The sequence below is a fragment of the Sorghum bicolor genome, chromosome 9, assembly GCF_000003195.3.
Source record: "Sorghum bicolor cultivar BTx623 chromosome 9, Sorghum_bicolor_NCBIv3, whole genome shotgun sequence".
Classification (NCBI taxonomy): domain Eukaryota; kingdom Viridiplantae; phylum Streptophyta; class Magnoliopsida; order Poales; family Poaceae; genus Sorghum; species Sorghum bicolor.
In genome coordinates, this window is record NC_012878.2 from 58,905,629 (window position 1) to 58,925,146 (window position 19,518).

Consider the following 19,518-nt stretch of genomic DNA (forward strand, 5'->3'; position numbering starts at 1 on the left):
CCTCCCTACCGCCACGTCGCTAATACCCCCAGTAATCATCGCCGCCGACGAGGTCGGACCGCCGCCACCAATGGAGATTGGCCTACCAAATTGCAAATGCATACTCCGCCCAGACGCCCTGCCTGTCTGGGTTAGCGTAGCGCCCCCACAACACATCGGTGGGCCCCACTCACCACCCTCTCCCCCCTGTCCGTCTCTTCTCTCTGCTCTCTGTGTGTGCCTGCCTGGGGCCTTCCATTCCATTCCGACGCTCCGCTCTTCACTGCCACTGCCATTGCCGCTCTCCTCTTCACCACGCCCGCCGGCTGCCACCCTCCTCACGCCGCTTCCCCCGCACCGGAGATTCCGATTCCTGTCCGGCTGCCGCGGACTCCTCGCGATTCGGAGTATCCCGAGCCTGCCGTGGTGGAGTGTGGCGTGCGGTTGTCTCGGTGTGAGCTTACTTAGCGGTTTGCAGGAGATAAGTATGGGCGTCGGGAGCTCGGCGGGCCGGCCGAATGGGAGTCAGCGGAGCGAGCGGGGGACTGGCGGACGCGAGGGCCCCGCCGCGGCGGCCTGCTGGATCCGCCTCTGCGTCTCCTCCTCCTCCTCCTCGTCCCGCGCCAAGGTCGACACCGCCGCCGCGACCGCCCGTGCTGCCTCCGGTAATGCCTCTCCGATCCTCACGGCTCTCCTCCTCTGCCAGCGTGTGCGTGTCTCTGGGAACGTATGTATGCTTGTGCCGCTTGTAGATTTTGTGTCTGCCGGTTGCTGCTCGGTGTGAGGGAACCATCGGTAAATGTCATGTGTGGTGCTGTGCTGTGCTGTGCTGTGTATGATACATACATACTACTGGCCATCTGTGTCTCTGCCACGGACGAATGTCATCTCTCCGTGCCTGCGTCCCAGGTTAGCAATGTGTATGATCCATGTACATGCCCATCTGTGCTGCTAGCTAGAGCTGTCCATCCTCTCCTCTGTGCATGTGTGGCAAGAGCTAGTCTGGTACGTTGGTTGATGCTTTCAACTTTGATGGTCGAGCTGAAGGTGTGGCCTGTTTCAGTCACCTGTTTGCACCAATGACTTTGGAATTCTTGTTTATTGTGCATGATGACAGGCACACGGTTTTCAAGTGTTGTCAGGTGTATGAATCTCTGTCATTGTGCTCCAGGTTTGGGTGCCCTGTGTCCTGTTGTCTGTTCAACGATCCCTTTGTAATGTTTCATGGGTGTTTGTGCCCCGTGTGCCGTTCAGTGATCCCTATGTGTTTTACGGGTGTTTGGGTTGGAGGAATTAGGGTGTACGCCTTGTAGATTGTGCCAAGGAAGCACTAGGCACCACAATTTTGCTTCAAGTTATTAATGACACGAATTAAGGCATATTTCCTTATGTTTAGCTTCACAAAGCATCTATTTTAGCTTGTTGCCTCATGCTTGGACAATAGTATGCTTATTTTGTAGCAAGTCCCATTGAGTCAGTCCAAGTTATGTCGTTTGGTTCATTTTGCCAAAGGTTTGTCAGTTACCGTAGTTTAATATTTATGTTTTTGGATGCAGAAACTAGAGGAAAGAATAATGGTATCCAGAACCAACCTGCTCAACAGATAGCTCCCGCTTTGACATTGCCTAGCAACTCTGTAAATATTTCACCCCCATCTATAGTTGCAGATGGGCTGATGGTATCATTCGAATTGCGGAAGTTTACTTTCAATGAATTGAGGATCGCCACCAGAAACTTCCGTCCTGAGAGTCTTCTTGGTGAGGGAGGTTTCGGCCGTGTCTACAAAGGTTGGATCGGGGAGAACAGAGCTGCTCCTGGGAGACCCGGCACAGGGTTAACTGTTGCTGTCAAGACCCTCAATCGCGATGGGCAGCAAGGGCACAAAGAGTGGGTGGTATGTTTTACTTGTCTTTGATACATAGAGATTTGAACTAACATTCTTTGTATTCAAATCTTAAATGGACCTTTTGTTTTCTCAGGCAGAGGTCAACTTTCTAGGAAACCTGAAACATCCGAACCTGGTGAAATTGATTGGTTATTGTCTTGAGGATAACCAGAGGCAGTTAGTATACGAATTTATGCCCCGTGGAAGTTTAGAGCACCATCTCTTCAGGAGTAAGCACCTGGCATCTGTTACATCTTTATTTTAAGCATATGTTGCTAGCTTCCTAAGTGGATGAGTTATCTGAATTTCAAAAGTCAAGGTATTGTGGAAGAACTTATATTTCAAATGGTTGCATTGTGCAAAGTGCCATCTATTTTTACATATATAGTTGTTGCTTCATAAAATTGGCATCTATTGACCTGGACAGATCAGCACATGCACATATCATGCTATATTTGACCTTGAGACTACAGCTTATAATATGCCTTTCTATGATACTTTTTTTTACAGTTTTTTCTTTTCTCAGCTGCCATAGACTACAAACTTTGGATGAAAATATGCCCCTTTGTTGTCAAAATCATTTTGTGACTGCAGCCAGCTATAATGATGGTAGCTCATGACTCATGAAGTTTGCTGGTTATCATGCTCAAAAAAGTTTGATGGTTAGGTATTGAAATGTGTTTTCTTTTCTTTCCCTTTTCTTTTGGTGGGGAAGGTCTTGAAATGCATCGACCCATGAAATTTTCTGGTTGTGACTTGTTAGCTGTTAGCTACTCTCTTTTTTTTTCCACCTTTGGTGTTATTTCTCCAAATATTGGTACCGTGTAATGCTTGATCCACTGAAATTCATTTTGGTTTTTATATTTATGGTGAATGTCAGTTAACTTACTGTTTTATGCAATAACCATGATTAAATAGAGTCGGTGCCACTTCCATGGTCCACTCGAATGAAAATTGCACTGGGTGCAGCAAGGGGCCTTGCCTTTCTTCACGAAGAAGCTGAAAGACCTGTGATCTATCGGGATTTCAAAACTTCCAATGTTCTACTTGATACAGTATATATCTTCTTTATGCGTTACCTTTTTTTTAATGAAACACATTTACTTTTTTTTAGATCTTAATGCTTGTCGTTTGTTCAACATATTCTTTCATCCAGGACTACAATGCGAAACTTTCTGATTTTGGGCTTGCTCGAGATGGTCCCATAGGTGATAAGACCCATGTGTCAACGCGAGTCATGGGAACCTATGGGTATGCTGCGCCTGAATATGTTATGACAGGTAAGGCAATCTTTATTCTTTCTTTAGTAAAATAATTGAATTTGTCAGTTGGGTAACTTTGAACTCACAAACTATTGATGTCATCCCACTGAGCATATGCTGAAACTTGTATATCAAGATGTTTACTGATTTGCAAATTACTGTGTTATCTATATCTATTCCGGTTATATTAATTTCGTTCAAAAAAATCCCAGCTTAAAAGCTGTTAGTGACCGTTGGTATGTCAACCATAGCTTACCATCAGAGTCATCTAGGTTGAAAATATTGTTCCTAAAACATAGAGATGGTGGTCCTTGACTAAACATTGTAGTGATTTGACAAGAAAGATGCAGTCTGTATGCAGAGGTGTTATATCTGCATGACACATTTATCGCATGTACTATGCCACACCATCTTTGTATTATGTGATTACAGATATTTATGGTTCCCATGTGCACTCTAGGTTGTGCACTAGCTGTCGAGTTTGTTGCTACATTAAGTGGTCAGAGAAGCATCATACTGAGGTGGCACTGGGTTGGATTAAATTCTCTGCTTTGAGTTTCAAAATTTTTGGTTGGACGCCATTCAAACTACCAAACTGAATGGATACCTGTACACATCCTGAGCATGGTATAGAATAAACACCATTCAAATGAGTACTATACTGAAGTTTTTTTTAAGATAATGGAAGAGTACCATACTGAAGTGACTGCATAGTTTGCATACATAGACAGAATTTCCTAGTTTTTCATTGATGAAGAGTACCATTTCCAGGTCACTTGACATCCAAGAGCGACGTGTACAGCTTTGGGGTGGTGCTGCTGGAGCTCATGACAGGCAGGCGATCAATGGACAAGAACCGACCAGCGGGGGAGCACAACCTTGTGGAATGGGCTCGGCCCCATCTGAAACAGAGACAAGGATTCCAAAGCCTGATGGACCCTAAACTTGGTGGGAACATCTCCCTGAAAGGCGCTTACAAGGTGACCCAGCTGGCCCGCGCCTGCCTTGCCCGGGATCCCAAGGCCAGGCCTCTGATGAGCCAGGTCGTGGAGATCCTCAAGCCTCTCCCAGACCTCAAAGACATGGTGGCATCTTCACCCAGCTTGTACCTGTCCTTGCAAGCACAGCAAGCTGCAAGGCTTGGCTACCCGAGTGGCAGCCGGAGCATGAGCCAGCACAGCAGCTTTGCAACTCGGAACGGACAGCAGCAGGTGAGGAGCCTCTCCCATGGCCACCACGGTCATGGTTCTCCTTCTCCGTATCTGCAGTCGCCGATGCCGAGGAGCAATGGCAAGTAGAGCTCCGGTGATTGACTTGTCATCGTCCCCATACGATTGAACTGAAGATTGGGAAATTGGAGAGGCGGGTAATTTAGGGATGTGATGATGCTGTGATCTGCTTCTGTGTTGTGACTTGTGACATGTAGTCAACCGGGCAAGAGACTTTTCATGGTGATATTGATCGCGAGGTTACCTGCATCTGCGGACAGATTAGATTCTTGTGGCAGAGGTTTAGCTAGCTGTTACTAGCTCTTAACTTAGAGTTGTACATTTTTTTAGAAAATGCAAAACTTAGAAAATGGCGTGGTTAAGTAAGCTCCGCTGCGCAAGATTTTGGCTCCCCTCCTTGATTCAAAAAAGAAGAAGATTTTCCTTTCCCTTTCCCTTTTGAGATTGGCCCCGCAGCATTGGTGGCTGTGTATATCACTGGATTTGGGGTTAGACATGATTAAAGAGAAAGGGAGTAAAGCAAGCAAGCAACAAGAGGCTTCAGTAATCAGCATCATCATTCATTATTTATTATTATGGTGTTTGAAAGCAACTCTATGCTGTGCTATGATGCCCCCATTACTGTGCATGTGTGCCATTCACTCGTGGCAACAGTGGCAGGTCCTCCTGCCAACATTGAGCACATTCCATTCATGAATTTGCACTCTGCATCAACATATTCAGGGCAGCAACATCTGAATTCAGGCAGCATACATGACACATGAACATACTGCAAACTCATGCTGCATTATATTTATGATATAATTACCGGTTCCCTAAAAGGTTAGATAAAGGTTCTCCAGTCCCCATTGCATCAAGATAACCATCTTAGCAGAAGCAGATGGTTCTTAAGAGCACATTATATATGTTCCACACCTTGATCACCCCAGCTCCAGAGATATAGACGAACAATATAGACAAGCACCACACTGGTCTGACTGACGGGGTCATATAAATAGGTACCAAACTCCAGGAATGATCATGCTGCTCCCCTCAGCAACAGCAAACTAGTGCTGGGTGACAGAGGAGCCCTGCAGGAGGCCGTCGCGGATCTGCGTGGCGATGTCGCGCACTGCACCTGGGCCATGTGGGATGAACACTGATGAAGCCTTGGATGATGCGCCAATCTCCTTCATGGTGTCGAAGTACTGGGTGATGAGCACCATGTCCATGACGTCCTTGGCGGTGGTGCCCGGCACGTTCACGGAGAACCCAAGCACGCTGTCCCTCAGCCCATCAACGATCGCCTGCCGCTGCCGTGCAATACCCAGCCCAGACAGGTACTTGGCTTCCGCCTCCCCCTCCGCACGCTTGATCTGCACAATCTTCTCTGCCTCTGCTTTCTCGTTTGCAGCCGCCCTCAGCCTCGCAGCTGCCAAATTGAAAGGGCAACAGCAACCACTAGAGTGTCAGTGTCAGCATATGATAGATAACAAAGCTGGTCATGATGTCTAGTAGTTCTTATAGCTTGTTAAGCGTCAACCGACGAACCTGCGTTGATCTCGTTCATTGCGCGCTTCACATGTTCATCTGGCTCGATGTCCACAATGAGAGTCTGCACGATCTCAAAGCCATAAGCCGACATGGCCTTCTCAAGCTCTTCCTCCACAGCCTTTGCGATCTCGTCCTTCTGCTCGAAAGCATCGTCCAAATGGAGCTTGGGAACGCTTGCTCTGATAACTGTTGACAGCAACCACCGACATCACCATGAGCAATAGGATAGCGTGAGGCCATGAGCAATTCCACAAATTAACAGAGAAAAAAACAGCACATAGATATAGACAGAGTGGTGTCTGCTATGTTAAATCTTCAACTGTTCTAAGAATTCCTACCGTCAAAGACGTAAGCTTGGATCTGGGACCTTGTGTTGCTCAGTTTGTAGAATGCATCACTTGCTTTGCCAGCCAGAGCGCGGTACTGAATAGATGCCACCACATTGACAAAGACATTGTCCTGCACAATTTCAGGTGTTAGCAGCATTACCATAATTGGCAATTCAATACAACTTATCACCATTCAGATACTAAAGTAGATGTGAACAAAGCTTCTGCATTTATTTTTTGAGCAAGCAGTAAAAAGCTTCTGCATATGCAGAATTCATATCAGTGTTGTATTCTCAAGGCAGGTTAACATGCATCTGATCTATTAATTGAAAGAACTTATCAAATCAACAGAATACAAGCTTTCAAAAGCATCTAGTTTGTTTCACCACCTATCCTGGAACAGTGTCCTAGAGTACTTTTATAACACTTTTGCCAAGCTTTATAACCCAGAAAGGATTAGAGCATCATTAATTTCATGCTCTCAAACTAATGCTGCACCAAAATGACAGCTCTCCTCTTTGCTCATAAAAAATGAAGGGTAAGCACGACATACCTTTGTTTTGGTCTCACAGCGCACATCCAGTTGCTGCAGCCTGAGTGTGAGATGACCAGCTACACGCTTCCCAACGAACCAAGGCATGCAGTGGCATCCTGGCTCAAGCACGCCGTCAAACTTGCCAAACTGCTCCCTGATGGCCACAGTCGACTGGTCAACTTGAACACAGCAGCACAGGTTGCCCATAGCTGCAGTCCACGGATCACTTCTGCTGGCACCTGAACATTTCATAAATCATAAAGCCAAATTGGTAGTTAGTACTGAGAATAGTGTGAATAAGCACTGCAATTTAGATTACTAGCTGGCAATAGCAACTACTCTGTGGTCAGCACAAAGTACCTAAGACTAAGACGATTTAAGGTTCACTGCAGCACAAAGAACAAAGTGAGTGGCATGTAGCACCTGAATGTTTCATGTATCATAACATTTTAGTACTGAGAAAGGTGCAAAGAAGAACTGCAGTGAGATAACTAATCACAAATAACAACCAGGCAAGGCATAATGCTTTAAGTCAAGTATTCTCCTTAGGCACAACAAGAACAGGCATCACTTTCCTCAAAGTAAAGCAGAAAAACTCCATCTAAACTTGTGCACATAGGAGAACTGTAGTAGTGTAGTACCAGAATGATTCAATTCAAATTTTCTCCTAGGACGCTCTAATCAGAGATCAAGCATCTTTTTCCTCAGAGAAAAGTAGGACACAATCTAAACTTGTGCTTCCAAAGTAGCATCATCATGATTTTTCCTCAAAAACGGAGTTGCATCATGGCCATGATTAGTTGATTACTAAGGAAACAGCATAAAATTTACTACGGAAACAGCACAAATATGTAATCAATTCCATAAACTCAAACTTTACTCTAGAACACATTCTCACTGATACCTATTCTAGTTCCGATGGCCTTAAATGATGTGCGCAACTTAGAACCTACCGATTCAATCTCCATGAGGCATTATTTTTCTTTGTCAGGAATTAAAACCTTGTTGTAAAGCAATAGAATTTAAATTGCCTGTAAACATTCAGAACTCCAGAGGCTATAGCTTAATGCACAAACAGGGATGAACAAGTAAGGAGAGCTGTGTAGCCCAAGCCCCAAGGTAACTAAGACCAGCTACCGTTACCCAAAAAAATAATACTAAGACCGGTTACAAGGTCCACTGCACCATATATAGAACAAAGAGAAGCAAATACCGAATTAATTCTACAGCACACAGTCAAAGCAGAATGAAGATTGTAAGAATGCAGGAAGAGAACCTGCCCTCGCTGAAACGGCAGAGCAGGAAAGAAGACCCTGATGGTATCAGGACAGAGCTAAAATGCCTAAATGACAGGGTGGCGTTATTTGTGAGGCAGGGAAAGTATCTGCACTTGGTACCTTAAATACAGTAGCAACTAATTTCAGTAAAGCCTGCTCAATTATTAGCTGTCTCCACGACGGATTCATCATATAACACATAGAAAGGAAGCAAACTGGGCGGGTCAGCATCATCTAGGAGGTTGACCGATCCCCACTCGAAGAATTAGAGCAAACATACAAGCAGAACATGTCGCTTTTATTGTTTATATATAATAATGATAATAATAATAATAATAATAATAATAATAATAATAATAATAATACAAAATCAGTATGCAATTGCGTGCTAAACGCTCGACCTCCACGTTGACGAAATTCAGAAGACTTGCGAGGAGTGTTTATATACGACACAAAAACCTCTGCTTTGCCCCCTTTTTTTTTCTTTCGAAGGGAAAACCTTGGAAATTTCGGTGCGTAGCAGTAGCCATCAAATAAGTTGAAAAATCCGGTGCTAGGCCGCAACTTAGGGGAAGATATCTGGGGGCAAATTACAGGCACCTCCACACGTTTGAGAAACGGGGGGGAAATTGAGGGCCCGGACAAAAGGATATGACTGGATGGGTGGATGGTGTCGGAATCAGAGACTGCAGCGGATAGAATCCAAGTTTGCAGTAGACTTTGGAGTCGTCGCGGCAAACAAGAGGAGGAGGATGTGGTGAAGAAGACAGGGCGGCTAGGATATTTCCAGACGAAATTGTAGAACAGGAAAAAGAAAAAAAAAGGTGGCAAAATGGGGTTTTGTTGGAGGAACGGATTGGGGTTTTCTTGGCAGCAGACAGATTGCAGGCAAGTGAGTTGAGACTGGTAACAGGCAAAGCAGAAGAAGGCAAGCAGCAACAGAAACAGAGAAAAAAAATTCAGAATTGGAGAGGTCCGCCACCGCCCTAGAGAAGATGAAGAGAAGTAATCCATGGAGATGAGGGCAACCCAAAAGAAAAGGGCAAGATTGGGCAGAAGGCAAGCAACAAGGAAACAAAGAAAAAGATTGAGAATTGCAGAGTGGAACGATCCACTACTCATCTCATCAGTAAGCAAAACCTAATAAAGGAAGAAGGTGTAGTAGTGTAGAGAGAAGAGGGGTGGCGAGTGTGGCCATTACCTTGCCCTTGCGGGGTCGTGGATGGCAGTTGGCAGGCACAAGAGAAGAGGACGAAGACGACCAAGGAGCAGAGCTGCGAGTGAGAAAGGGGGAGTGCTCTGCTATGCCGATGTATAGTGCTCCGCTGCTGTCTGTCCAGACGTCCAGTTCTCAGAGGGTAGTTTAGTACATGATCCTCTCTCAGTGACAATGGACATTGGCATTCTTTAGGAGGTACTAATAGCTTGAATAAATTATAGCTAGCTCTTAGATTTTTTTTTAGCTTACTTTAGTCTTATTTTTTGAAATGCATAATCGAAAGAAATAAAATATCAGACGGACCTCACGTTCTCTGTTTCTTGTTTTAGCTCCACAACTCGCATACCTTACGTGTGAAGTTTTCCTGTTTTTAGGATCAAAGGGATAACGGGAACCCGATCCTATGTGATTGTGTTGGATCATATCATAGATCGACGGGTTTTGTCTCGTCAAACTAGTTTGTTCTTGTTCGTTTGAGCTTATCAGCCAAATCTGACAGCCATTCAGTAGTATTTTTTTCATAATAAATCAGACAACAATACTTTCTGCCATGGATCGGCGACCCAAAAATCACATACAAAGTGATGTCGTACTACCAACTAAAAGAAGTCACAAATTGCATTTGTCCATTCATTCATGATGTAAAGTCAAATGCAACCATACACACACATGTACACATGTTTGTTAAGAGAAACATATAATACAACATACAACTAGTGTTGTTGGAATTTAAATCATGTATGCATGGTAGTTATATTTTACCATATGGCATTCAATAAAAAAATCATTTCAAAATACCATAGTAGGACATATATTATTATATTGCTATATTGATAGAATCGAATCGAATCGAAACAAAGAGGCACATTTGGTAGAGATCCAGATTCTTGTAGGAAAACGTTCTGAATCCATGTTCTCGTATATGAAACAGAATCACCTTATGAGAAGTTTGGCCGGTAGACTAGATTCTGATTCATTAGAAAATATATTTTTTTTCTTAGAAAATCAGATAGATAAAAATAATATTTAAAAACTATGGAGAAAGAACAACTTAAATACAACCCATTTTGATTTGTTGCATTTTATAAACAAGTAGCTAAAAAATATGATTGTTAATACAAAGGGGAACCAAGAAGCAGGAGAAAGCAGTTCTGTGGCCGTTTCTAGTTCCTAGGCAGGAAAAACATGAAACGATTCAAGTGATTCTCGCAAGAAATGCTTCTCTCGCTACCTGTAAGATTCTAGTGTTTGACGCTAGAATCGGAACCGTTCCAGGCTCCCCCAATAAAAACAAAGGTAGTACACAGATACTAGCTGCTGGTATCCATCCAGCTTACTGATAAGTACTAGGTAATGCCGGCGTCGTCTAGTTTAGTTGTCTTGTTCGTTGAGTTTTGTTTAGGGGCAGGCGGTGACAGAGAGAGAGAGCGGTATACTACCAAACTGATGAATGGGTGAGATGAAGATGAGATGGTTGCGTGCTGCTGGTTTTTCGTTGTGGTTTTGGTTCGCAGTTGCAGTGCACATGCGTTGCAGCCACAGTTGGTTGTTTTGTTTCTCCTCCTTTTGGAGCCTGCAGCCGCGGCAACAGGCTGGGGATAACAAGGAACGAGGAGCAGAAAGGCCAAAGGGACGGCAGTTGGCACCTGGCAGTGGGCAAGGCAAGCAGCTGTGTCTTTGTGTGTGAGAGAGAAGAGAGAGGCACCTTCCTTTCTCTTGTTTCTTTCTTTATCTGTTTTTGTTGACTTGACTGGACCTGCATATGCATGGAAGCCCACGGGATGGATAGATCCCTTCGTGGTTTATGAAAGATGGTATGCTAATGCGAGTGCTTCTTTCGTTTCGTGTGTCGCTTCGATGGCCAAGACCACGATCATCATATCCCCGTATTGCGTTGCGTCATTGTGTCTCCATCCGTTGTCTATCTCGCCTGGGCAACGCAAGACGCCAACGCCAACTCCAATGCATGCCATGCCCAACGACACAAAAAAATAAAATCCCCTCTGGCCTCTGCTCTGCTCTGCTCTCTCCGGCCGCACCGCACCTCGACCGGTGGTTGCTTTTAGCGATGAAAATGATACGGATATTTTCCGATCGTATTTGAGACTGAAGCCGAAAATATAATTTTGTTTATATAAGAAAAACACTTTTGTGGACTAATCATGTCTTAGAGCCCCCCTCCCCCCTCAAAATCAATTATGGTAACATATAGAGATTGAGGTATGAAGATTCTTTCTCACACTCTTAGTTGTTTCGGTGCGTAACTACCACTCACTTATTTTGGGTTACCTTTTCATGTTTTCTGATTGTGTTGCCCATGCGGGTTTACTCGGATTATAAAAAAAAAATGTGCATGTTAAGGAACCAGCTCTCGTGTAGTATGCGAGAACTGAGTGTAGCCTAGCTAGCTCTAGCTGCTTGGTTTTCGTGTGGTCAAACCTATCCACTCGCATTTAAGCTCCTAATTGAGATGATCATATTTCTCTAAGGCTTTGTTTTGTTCAAAAAAAAATTTACAAAATTTTTTAGATTTCTCGTCATATCAAATCTTACGGCACATATGTATAGAGCACTAAATATAGATAAAAAAATAATTAATTATATAGTTTACCTGTAATTTGCGTCCACATCTCATGCAGGTACCATGCATGTCATGTATAACGACACGGCCGGGGTAATGCATGGCTGCACTCTGCACATGCATGCATTTCTCTTGTCTTGCTTGTAAAAACGCTTCAGCAAACAAGATTGCAGGGTGCTAGTCGACGGCGCCGGCCGCGGCCAGCGCTCCGACGCCGCCGGCAACCCGAGGCGCACTCCCGCTTCAGCAAGGTCTTCCAGCTGACCTCCACCTCCAACCGGCCGCTTCGACGCCGGAGTCCTCACGATCACCGTGCCCAAGCGCCAGCCCGGCGTCGTCGCAGCAGCAGGCCGGTCCAAGCAGATCAGGCGGCGGCGGCCAAGCAGCAGGCAAAGGAGGCGGAGACGGAGACGGAGCGCCAGAGGAGGAAGGGGGCGTGCCGTAGCTTCAAAGGAGCGCGGCGGACGAGCTGCAAGGGCTGGCGGACTCATCTCCGGCCGAGTGCGCCTCGTGGAGACTGTGAAGAAGAATAGGGAGGTGATCGCCGCCGCCGTCGCTGCCTTCTCCCTTGGCGTCTCCATCTCCAGCGAGCTCTTCTCCAGGTCCTGCAGGAACGGGAACTAATAGCCAACACCAAATAAATACCATGCACGCGTCTACCCATTTAATTTGCACTATGAGAACGTACGTAATGTAGCTTGTCACGAGCTATATATTGATACATACTACACAGGCCATGTGGATATATACATGCATAAACAGAAAGGAATTATTGTAAACATGTTTAATTTATATACATGCATGCACAGTGGTGATGATAAGTTGACCAACGAAGCTAAGGCAAAACTTGAATTGCTACAAGATATTTCATGTTTTTATACCTGTGTCAATATCCATGCATGTTGGACAATATTCAGATACATATGGTGAAGAGAGAATTTCATGCATCCGTACTGTACACAAGACGAATCAAGCTAAGGTTAGATCATGTTGGACAATGATCTCCTCGTGCCTTAAAGTTGTTTTCTCAAAATCGATTATGTATTTATCCAATCAAACCCGTCATTAATTATCCAGCAGATTGTGCAATGCAACTGCATCGTTTGTTTTTCTCGGCAAAAAGTTGAGCACAAGGGGGCGGCCCAATGAAGGAATGGGCTGGTCTGCAAGTCCAGCACAAGGGAGGCCCAAGCCCAACGAAGGAGGATCCTTTCTCCTCTCTATCAGTTAAGCGACCTGTTCACGTTAGCCGCTGCTGCTGTATGCTGTTGTTGGGAGGAAGACTGAGCAAATATTCGTCTCCTGGATTATTCCTAACCTTTCTGCCCGCCCAAGGATTCCTCTTCCTCCTCCGGCCGGCTCCCACCCCCTTAATAGCTGCAAAGCCTCACCATGCATTTAACTAATTTCCAGCAATAACAATAACCGCGCGGAGAGAGAATTCCATTCCACCCCGAACAAGTTTTCACCAATGCAATGCAATGCAATGCATGCTAGTGATCAGCCGCCCCGCAAGCCAAGTTTGGAACAAAATCCATCGTCTATCTTTTATTTTATTATATGCAGCATGATATATCGATGATATATATACATGCATATTGCTATCTAGCTCTCTCATCTCATCTCCACCATCCATCGGCGTTCCAGAGCTAAGCTGATCGATCCGATAGATCCAGCAACACAAGCAAGCAGAGTTAGCTATCTGCTACGTAGTATCACACAAGATATATAGCCTGATCCTTCCTTATTGCAGCTGATCGATATAACAATCCAATAAGAGAATCCATGGCCGCCGCCGCCGCCGCCGGCAACAAGCAAGGAGGAGGAGGCTGCTGCAAGCCGCCGCCTGCAGCAGCTGATCAGGAGTTGTTGGACCCGAGGTACGAGTGGCAGGAGAATGCCACCAGCTTCATCCTCCGCATCCACCTCTCAGGTACTGCACGCTAAATGCCCCTCCCCTCCCCTCCCCTCCCCTCCCGCCTCGATGACATGACTCTTGTTTCATTTCTTGCTTGTAAAAAGGCTTCAGGAAACAAGATTTCAGGGTGCAAGTCGACGGCGCCGGCCGCCTCACCGTCCGCGGCCAGCGCTCCGACGCCGCCACCAACCCCAGGCACTCCCGCTTCAGCAAGGTCTTCCAGCTGCCCTCCACCTCCAACCTCGACGACATCGCCGGCCGCTTCGACGCCGGAGTCCTCACGCTCACCGTACCCAAGCGCCTGCCTGCGTCGCAGCAGCAGGTCCGCCAGGATCAGGATCAGGCGGCGGCCAAGCAGCAGGAAAAGGCAAAGGCGCCGCCCAAGGACGACACCGTTGCCAAGGACGAGGCGGATGCCACCGACAAGAAAACCGCTGCCGAGCAGCAGGTGGCGGACGCCAAGAGCGGCAAACCGGAGCCAGAGCAGCAGCAGCACAAGGCGGCGGCGCCACCACCACCGGCCGTGAGGAAGGAGGAAGGCAAGCCCAAAGCCGGCGCCGCTGCACCACCAACAGCAGCAGCCGACACGAAGAAGCAGGCCACGCCCAAGGCCGAGCCGCCGCCACTGGAGAGGAAGGCGGTCGATACGGAGAGCCTGGCGGAGAGGGTGAAGCGGCGCGCCGAGGAAGAGCGGGCCGAAACCGCGGCTGCGGCAGAGGCGGAGCGCCAGAGGAAGGGCTTCAAGGAGCGCGTGGCGGAGGAGCTGCAGGGGCTGGCGGGCTCCGAGTGGGCGGAGGGCCTCGTGGAGACGGTGAAGAAGAACAAGGAGGTGATCGCCGCCGCCGTCGCCGCCTTCTCCCTTGGCGTCTTCGTCTCCAGCAAGCTCTTCTGCAGGTCCAGCAGGAACTAATAATAGCCAAGCAAACCAGAGCGTCCACACATTTGTGACAACGTACATTGATATATACTTACAGACCATGTGGATATATACATGCACAAACAAATTAAAGTCAAATTTGTATACATGTTTATACATGTACAGTGGTGATGAATTGACAAAGGTAATTAAGGCAAAACATGAATTACTTGTGTCAAGATCCATGTTCGAATATATTCAGATACATACGGTGAACAGAGAAGTTCATGCATCTGTACACCAGACGAAACAAGCTAAGATGATCATGGTCTTTCAGTGTTTCAGGCTTTCACATTGACCACCAGTAATTAATCACCAAAAGAACGGACCACTGATCAACAATAGTCCAGAACATCTACTGAATTGGATGCTATGGGTCATATGATTCATACAGGCTATCATTTCCACTGATGAAATCTATCTGAATGCAATGGCTGTGCGTAACAAAGATTGCACACAGATGATACACGTCACAACTGACACTACAGTTTACAACATTTCACTATCCAGCGTGCGTCTAATTCCAAGCTCCATGGAGATGATTCTTTCCAACCTAAATATACCAAAGGCTGGCTTCTTTGAATAGCGGAACCACACCATCATCCAGATGAGCATATACTATCCTGGTGTACCTCTCTAATCTACCTGGGTGCGGTTGGAGTTGACCATCTCCCAGCTCCAGCAGCTGCACGCTTACCTGACTGCCGCATCGCCTGTGCTTTGGCCAGCTGCGCAGTCAGGTCCTAATCCACAAAAAGAAATAATCAGAGGAGAGCTACATATGGAAATCAGATATGAAAGAGGGATGGCAAGATACCTTTGGCTTGAAAGAACCATCCAGTGAGTGCAAGATCGTATCAGCAAGTCCATAATCAATAGCCTCTTGTGCTCTGAAGTACCTTGGGCCCTTAAGGAACTCAGCGAGCTCTTCCTTTGGTTTACCAACTCCTTTAGACAAGAGTTCGAGGTAGTAGTCTGTGTTTGTATCTAACTCTTTTGCCTGAGTGCAAAATAATATTCAGTGCACTAGTACACAATACCATGGGCATAAGCATAAAAGGGAGTTGGATCTTGGAGTACTGGAAAGGAGAGTTGGATCTGACCTTAATCCACATATCAATGGCAGCTCCACCAGATTTGTGCACCTTAGGCAGGTGTAATTTAGCTGCAATTAGTGGTGCACGTTTAGGACCAATGATAATATATGCTGTCAAGCGCATACCCATGTGAATGCAAAAGGAGCAACGAAACTTAGAAAATGTAACATACTGATTGAATTTGGCAGCACTCCTCTTTTGCCCTTGACACCAAGGGAAAGAAGCATCGCAGCCTGACCATATGCCATGCTAAGATTGATTGTGTAAACCTTGGATTTGCTTCGCTGCAAAACCCAAAAAAAAATGCAAAAATCAGAGTAGGCAGTTTTAGTTCTTTAATCCATGCTTCACTTTGCTTCAAAGCAAATAATCTTAACAAAACATATGTCCTGTGCCAAGATTATTCAGCATAGTTCTTAAAATGGGAGGCATGTGTTACTAAAATATAATATTTATCACTTGGTCCCTTGGAAACATTGTCCTGATGGACTGTACGCAGAATGTTGCTGTGTGTTATAAGTTACTACTACACTGCCAACACCTTTCAGTTGTCACTCCACATAAAATAAATCGTCTAAGAAGGAATTAAGCCCAAATTGATCATAATTTGAATTAAGGCCGCCTTCACACATACTAATTGGTTCTGGTACTTTAACTTCATCCCACATAATTATTCATCCTTTTATGTCGATTCAGTTTAAATGGTTCATTTCTCGTGTCAGTTGAAGTGCCAACAGAATGGAAATGTGTAACAGAACCTAAATGTTCTGAAAAGCAGACATCATCTCCAGCAGGCAACAATTTATCTTGCTTTCAAGTTTTTGACCAAAAAAATTAAGATTCTTAAGTGCACAACATATTTAATTGCTCTGGAATCTGGACTCACAATCCTGATCACTGCATGCACTCAAGTATGCACAGAAACTCTTTGAGACTACATTCAAACATTGATAGAGTCCTAGACATGATAATAACATCATTAACAATGGCGTAAAACTATGCTGGATTATCAATCGGAGATAGAAGATACAGCCTTACATTGATAAAATCAGCAATTGCATAAGCATCAGTTTCAGATGCAACAAGTTCGTTATTTTCGTCCTGTTACAGCACAGAAGATGTAGTCATATAAATAGTGGCATTATACATGGGAACAGATGAAAGATGACATGATTTCATATTTTCAATATTCAGATAACTACTTACCATAGTTCCAGTGGAGTTTATATACAGATAAATGGGTTTTGTGCGGTCGTCATAATCTAGCCATAGAAATTGAGCAGCAATAAGCTCAGTTACTGCTGGAACAATCTGCCAGTATAAAACAACACTGCATGTTACCATCTGTTGATCCAAACCTTCAAAACATTATTGATAACAAAATGAGGTAAAAAGTTGATCTCTCACAGGCATTCCAAGAAATATAATTCGAGAGTCCAGTAGCAATGATGGCAGATCTGGAGCAGAGCTTCTCATTCTTCTATACCCTCTCCCTCCTCTGCCCATGCTCATGCTCATGCTGCCCCCCATGCCCATACCCATGCTGTAACTTGCAGGACCCTCATGCATGCCTGACAAGGTGTACATACCAAATTCATCGTAACTCCTAGCAGCAGATACGCTTTCCTAAAGTTCACAGGGAAAATACCATCTCAACTTTGTTACATTGATAATCAGCTTGACAAAATAGAAATGGGAAGGTCTCTATATAACATCACTAACCTCTGTGACTTTCTGGGATTGGCGATTATAAGGATTGTCGTCATTCATAAACATTTCCATCTGTGCAGAACTTAATCCATAAAGGAATTGAGGAACATTCTTGTAATTATCCATCACTGCCAGAGGACATAATACTTTAAAGTGGTGCAAAACAAATAGTTGGGACAGAAGATTTGGTTGACAAGATACAGAAGCAGATCAAGAAATTGGAATAACCCTCATGACCTAAACCTAACATGTTGTGGCCGCTACACAAATTATGCACATGTAAAGCATGTAGAGCTTGATAAACTTTTTCTCAAAATAGTTATTTTTTTTATAAAAAAAAAGGTGCAAATATCTATTTTTAATTTTCTTATGAACCAGCTAGTAAATTTGGTCCTATGCCCAAAAGTTAAACTACGATCTGGAATATTCAACCCTGTGCCAAAGATTTGCCCAAATCTCAAGTGAGGATAGCATATTGCAGCCTTGGTGATCTTGCTTGGCTGTATACAACTCTGTGCATATGTATCATCAAGCCAACATGTAATGGTAAACTATAGGCTGAAACAGTACACTGTCATCCTTGGATTGGATGGCATGTTCTGCTGATTAAATACCAGTGGTGGCTACCCTGATTACGTTGCGCTAGGTACAGTGGTGTAGCACATATATACGGTAGCTGCCGCCTCAAGCAAACATCTCATATAGCACTCTCGGCAAGCAGTTTCTCTCCCTAGTCAGAGTGTCAGTCAGACTGAATCATAGGCAAACCCGCATACTGCTTATGCTGAAGACACAGACTCTACACCTAGCACTCTCGGCAGTAGCAAGTACGTGTTGGGGGAGGAGAGAGCACTCACGTCCATCCTTGAGGTTCTCCTCGCGGAACTGCTTGGGGATGTGGTCGTAGCTCTTGCGAAATCCGTCGTCGCCGTAGTAGCCGTGGCACCTCCAGCTGGCGGGCGGCCTCCTCGGGAGCCTCCCCGGCGGGGCCGGTGAGGGCGACGGCAGGAAGGGGCTCCGGGAGGAGGTGGCGGCCGGGGGACAGCGCAGCGCGAGCGCCATGGGAAGCGGGGCGTGTGGACGGGAGTGGGATGGGAGGGGAGGGCGGCTGGGCTCTGCGCTTCACTCCGTCTTCCTCCCTCCCTCCCTCCCTCTGCTCTGCGCTTGCGGGGGATTGGGAATCGGATGGATAATAATAATAACTGGACAAGGGTAAATTGGGAAATAAATAAACGACAGATGCCTCTTTTTGTGCGAATTCACTCAGCCCAGGATCGCTTGTTCTAAGTGGGCCTAATGTAGCCCACCAGGCCCCGGATTCCACTTGGAGTCTTGGACAGTCCGTGTCTGCAACGAGAAGCCTACACCTTCCCTATATATCAATTGCAACGGAGAACAACGGCGGCGATCGGAAAGCTTTCGCATGGACGGTGGCATGGAGAACAACGGCGGCGGCGGCGAGTCATCACCTTCCGTTGTAGGAGCCTCGAAGGTGAAGAAGGCCGCCACCGATTTCTTCCCAGACAAGGCCCACGTCACCGACGCGCTCCGCAGCATCCTGGCCGGCCTCGACGCCTCAGAACCGACGCTTGTCTACGAGAAACACATGCCGCCGTCCGACAGGAGCAAGGGCCAGAATCGTCTACTCATGTCGTGCAAATGCGAACGCAAGAGGGCCGCTTTCGCTAGCATATTCACGGAGAAGGAGATGCCGCTGGTGCACCGGCCGGAGCCGTTATTGAAGACAGAAGAGGACGAGGAGGAGCACGACGACAACGACCACGGCGGCAAAGACGACAAGGGCAAGCACAAGCGCAAGAAGAAGGACGGCGGCGAGGACAACAGCAATAAACGCTGCCGCAACAACGGCAATGGCGAGCACAAGACCAACGACGACGGCGGCGGCAAGGAGGACACGGATAAGGACGACGATGAGCAGGGGAAGCAGAAGAGCATGGTTCGTGCCCTTGCTGTGCAGGCGTACGACTGCGACGGCAGAGTATACGAGCTCAACCTCAAGTATCTATCGAGCAACACCGGCTACAGGA

General features: G+C 46.0%; 4 protein-coding genes across 11 annotated transcripts; 2 read left to right on the plus strand and 2 right to left on the minus strand.

Annotated features, from left to right (window-relative positions):
• On the plus strand, positions 201–4,902 carry LOC8066559 (probable serine/threonine-protein kinase PIX7). Of its 2 annotated transcripts, XM_021447152.1 has the most exons (7): positions 202–644; positions 1,536–1,556; positions 1,641–1,873; positions 1,959–2,094; positions 2,783–2,919; positions 3,021–3,144; positions 3,898–4,902. In XM_021447152.1, the coding sequence occupies exons 1-7, from the start codon at positions 467–469 to the stop codon at positions 4,422–4,424; spliced, it is 1,356 nt and encodes a 451-aa protein (XP_021302827.1). In that variant the 5' UTR covers positions 202–466; the 3' UTR covers positions 4,425–4,902. The 2 variants fall into 2 exon arrangements, with proteins under 2 accessions (XP_002440373.2, XP_021302827.1); XM_002440328.2 differs by having other exon boundaries at positions 201–644; positions 1,536–1,873.
• Positions 5,110–9,429, minus strand: LOC110430128 (hypersensitive-induced response protein-like protein 1). 7 transcript variants are annotated; one of them, XM_021447150.1, is made up of 6 exons: positions 9,231–9,343; positions 7,113–7,175; positions 6,771–6,991; positions 6,227–6,347; positions 5,886–6,074; positions 5,110–5,766 (listed from the first exon to the last, which is right to left on the minus strand). In XM_021447150.1, the coding sequence occupies exons 3-6, from the start codon at positions 6,957–6,959 to the stop codon at positions 5,402–5,404; spliced, it is 864 nt and encodes a 287-aa protein (XP_021302825.1). In that variant the 5' UTR covers positions 6,960–6,991; positions 7,113–7,175; positions 9,231–9,343; the 3' UTR covers positions 5,110–5,401. The 7 variants fall into 7 exon arrangements, with proteins under 7 accessions (XP_021302825.1, XP_021302826.1, XP_021302824.1 ...); XM_021447151.1 differs by lacking the exon at positions 9,231–9,343 and adding an exon at positions 8,431–8,487; XM_021447149.1 differs by lacking the exon at positions 9,231–9,343 and adding an exon at positions 8,029–8,222.
• Positions 13,097–14,879, plus strand: LOC8066560 (inactive protein RESTRICTED TEV MOVEMENT 2). The gene is made up of 2 exons (XM_002440329.2): positions 13,097–13,762; positions 13,852–14,879. Exons 1-2 carry the CDS (start codon positions 13,615–13,617, stop codon positions 14,655–14,657), a joined length of 954 nt encoding a protein of 317 aa, XP_002440374.1. The 5' UTR covers positions 13,097–13,614; the 3' UTR covers positions 14,658–14,879.
• Positions 14,888–18,661, minus strand: LOC8066561 (ATP-dependent Clp protease proteolytic subunit-related protein 1, chloroplastic). Its single transcript, XM_002441575.2, has 9 exons — positions 18,328–18,661; positions 17,483–17,598; positions 17,168–17,386; positions 16,967–17,071; positions 16,799–16,861; positions 15,933–16,044; positions 15,767–15,828; positions 15,481–15,663; positions 14,888–15,406 (listed from the first exon to the last, which is right to left on the minus strand). The coding sequence occupies exons 1-9, from the start codon at positions 18,530–18,532 to the stop codon at positions 15,305–15,307; spliced, it is 1,167 nt and encodes a 388-aa protein (XP_002441620.1). The 5' UTR covers positions 18,533–18,661; the 3' UTR covers positions 14,888–15,304.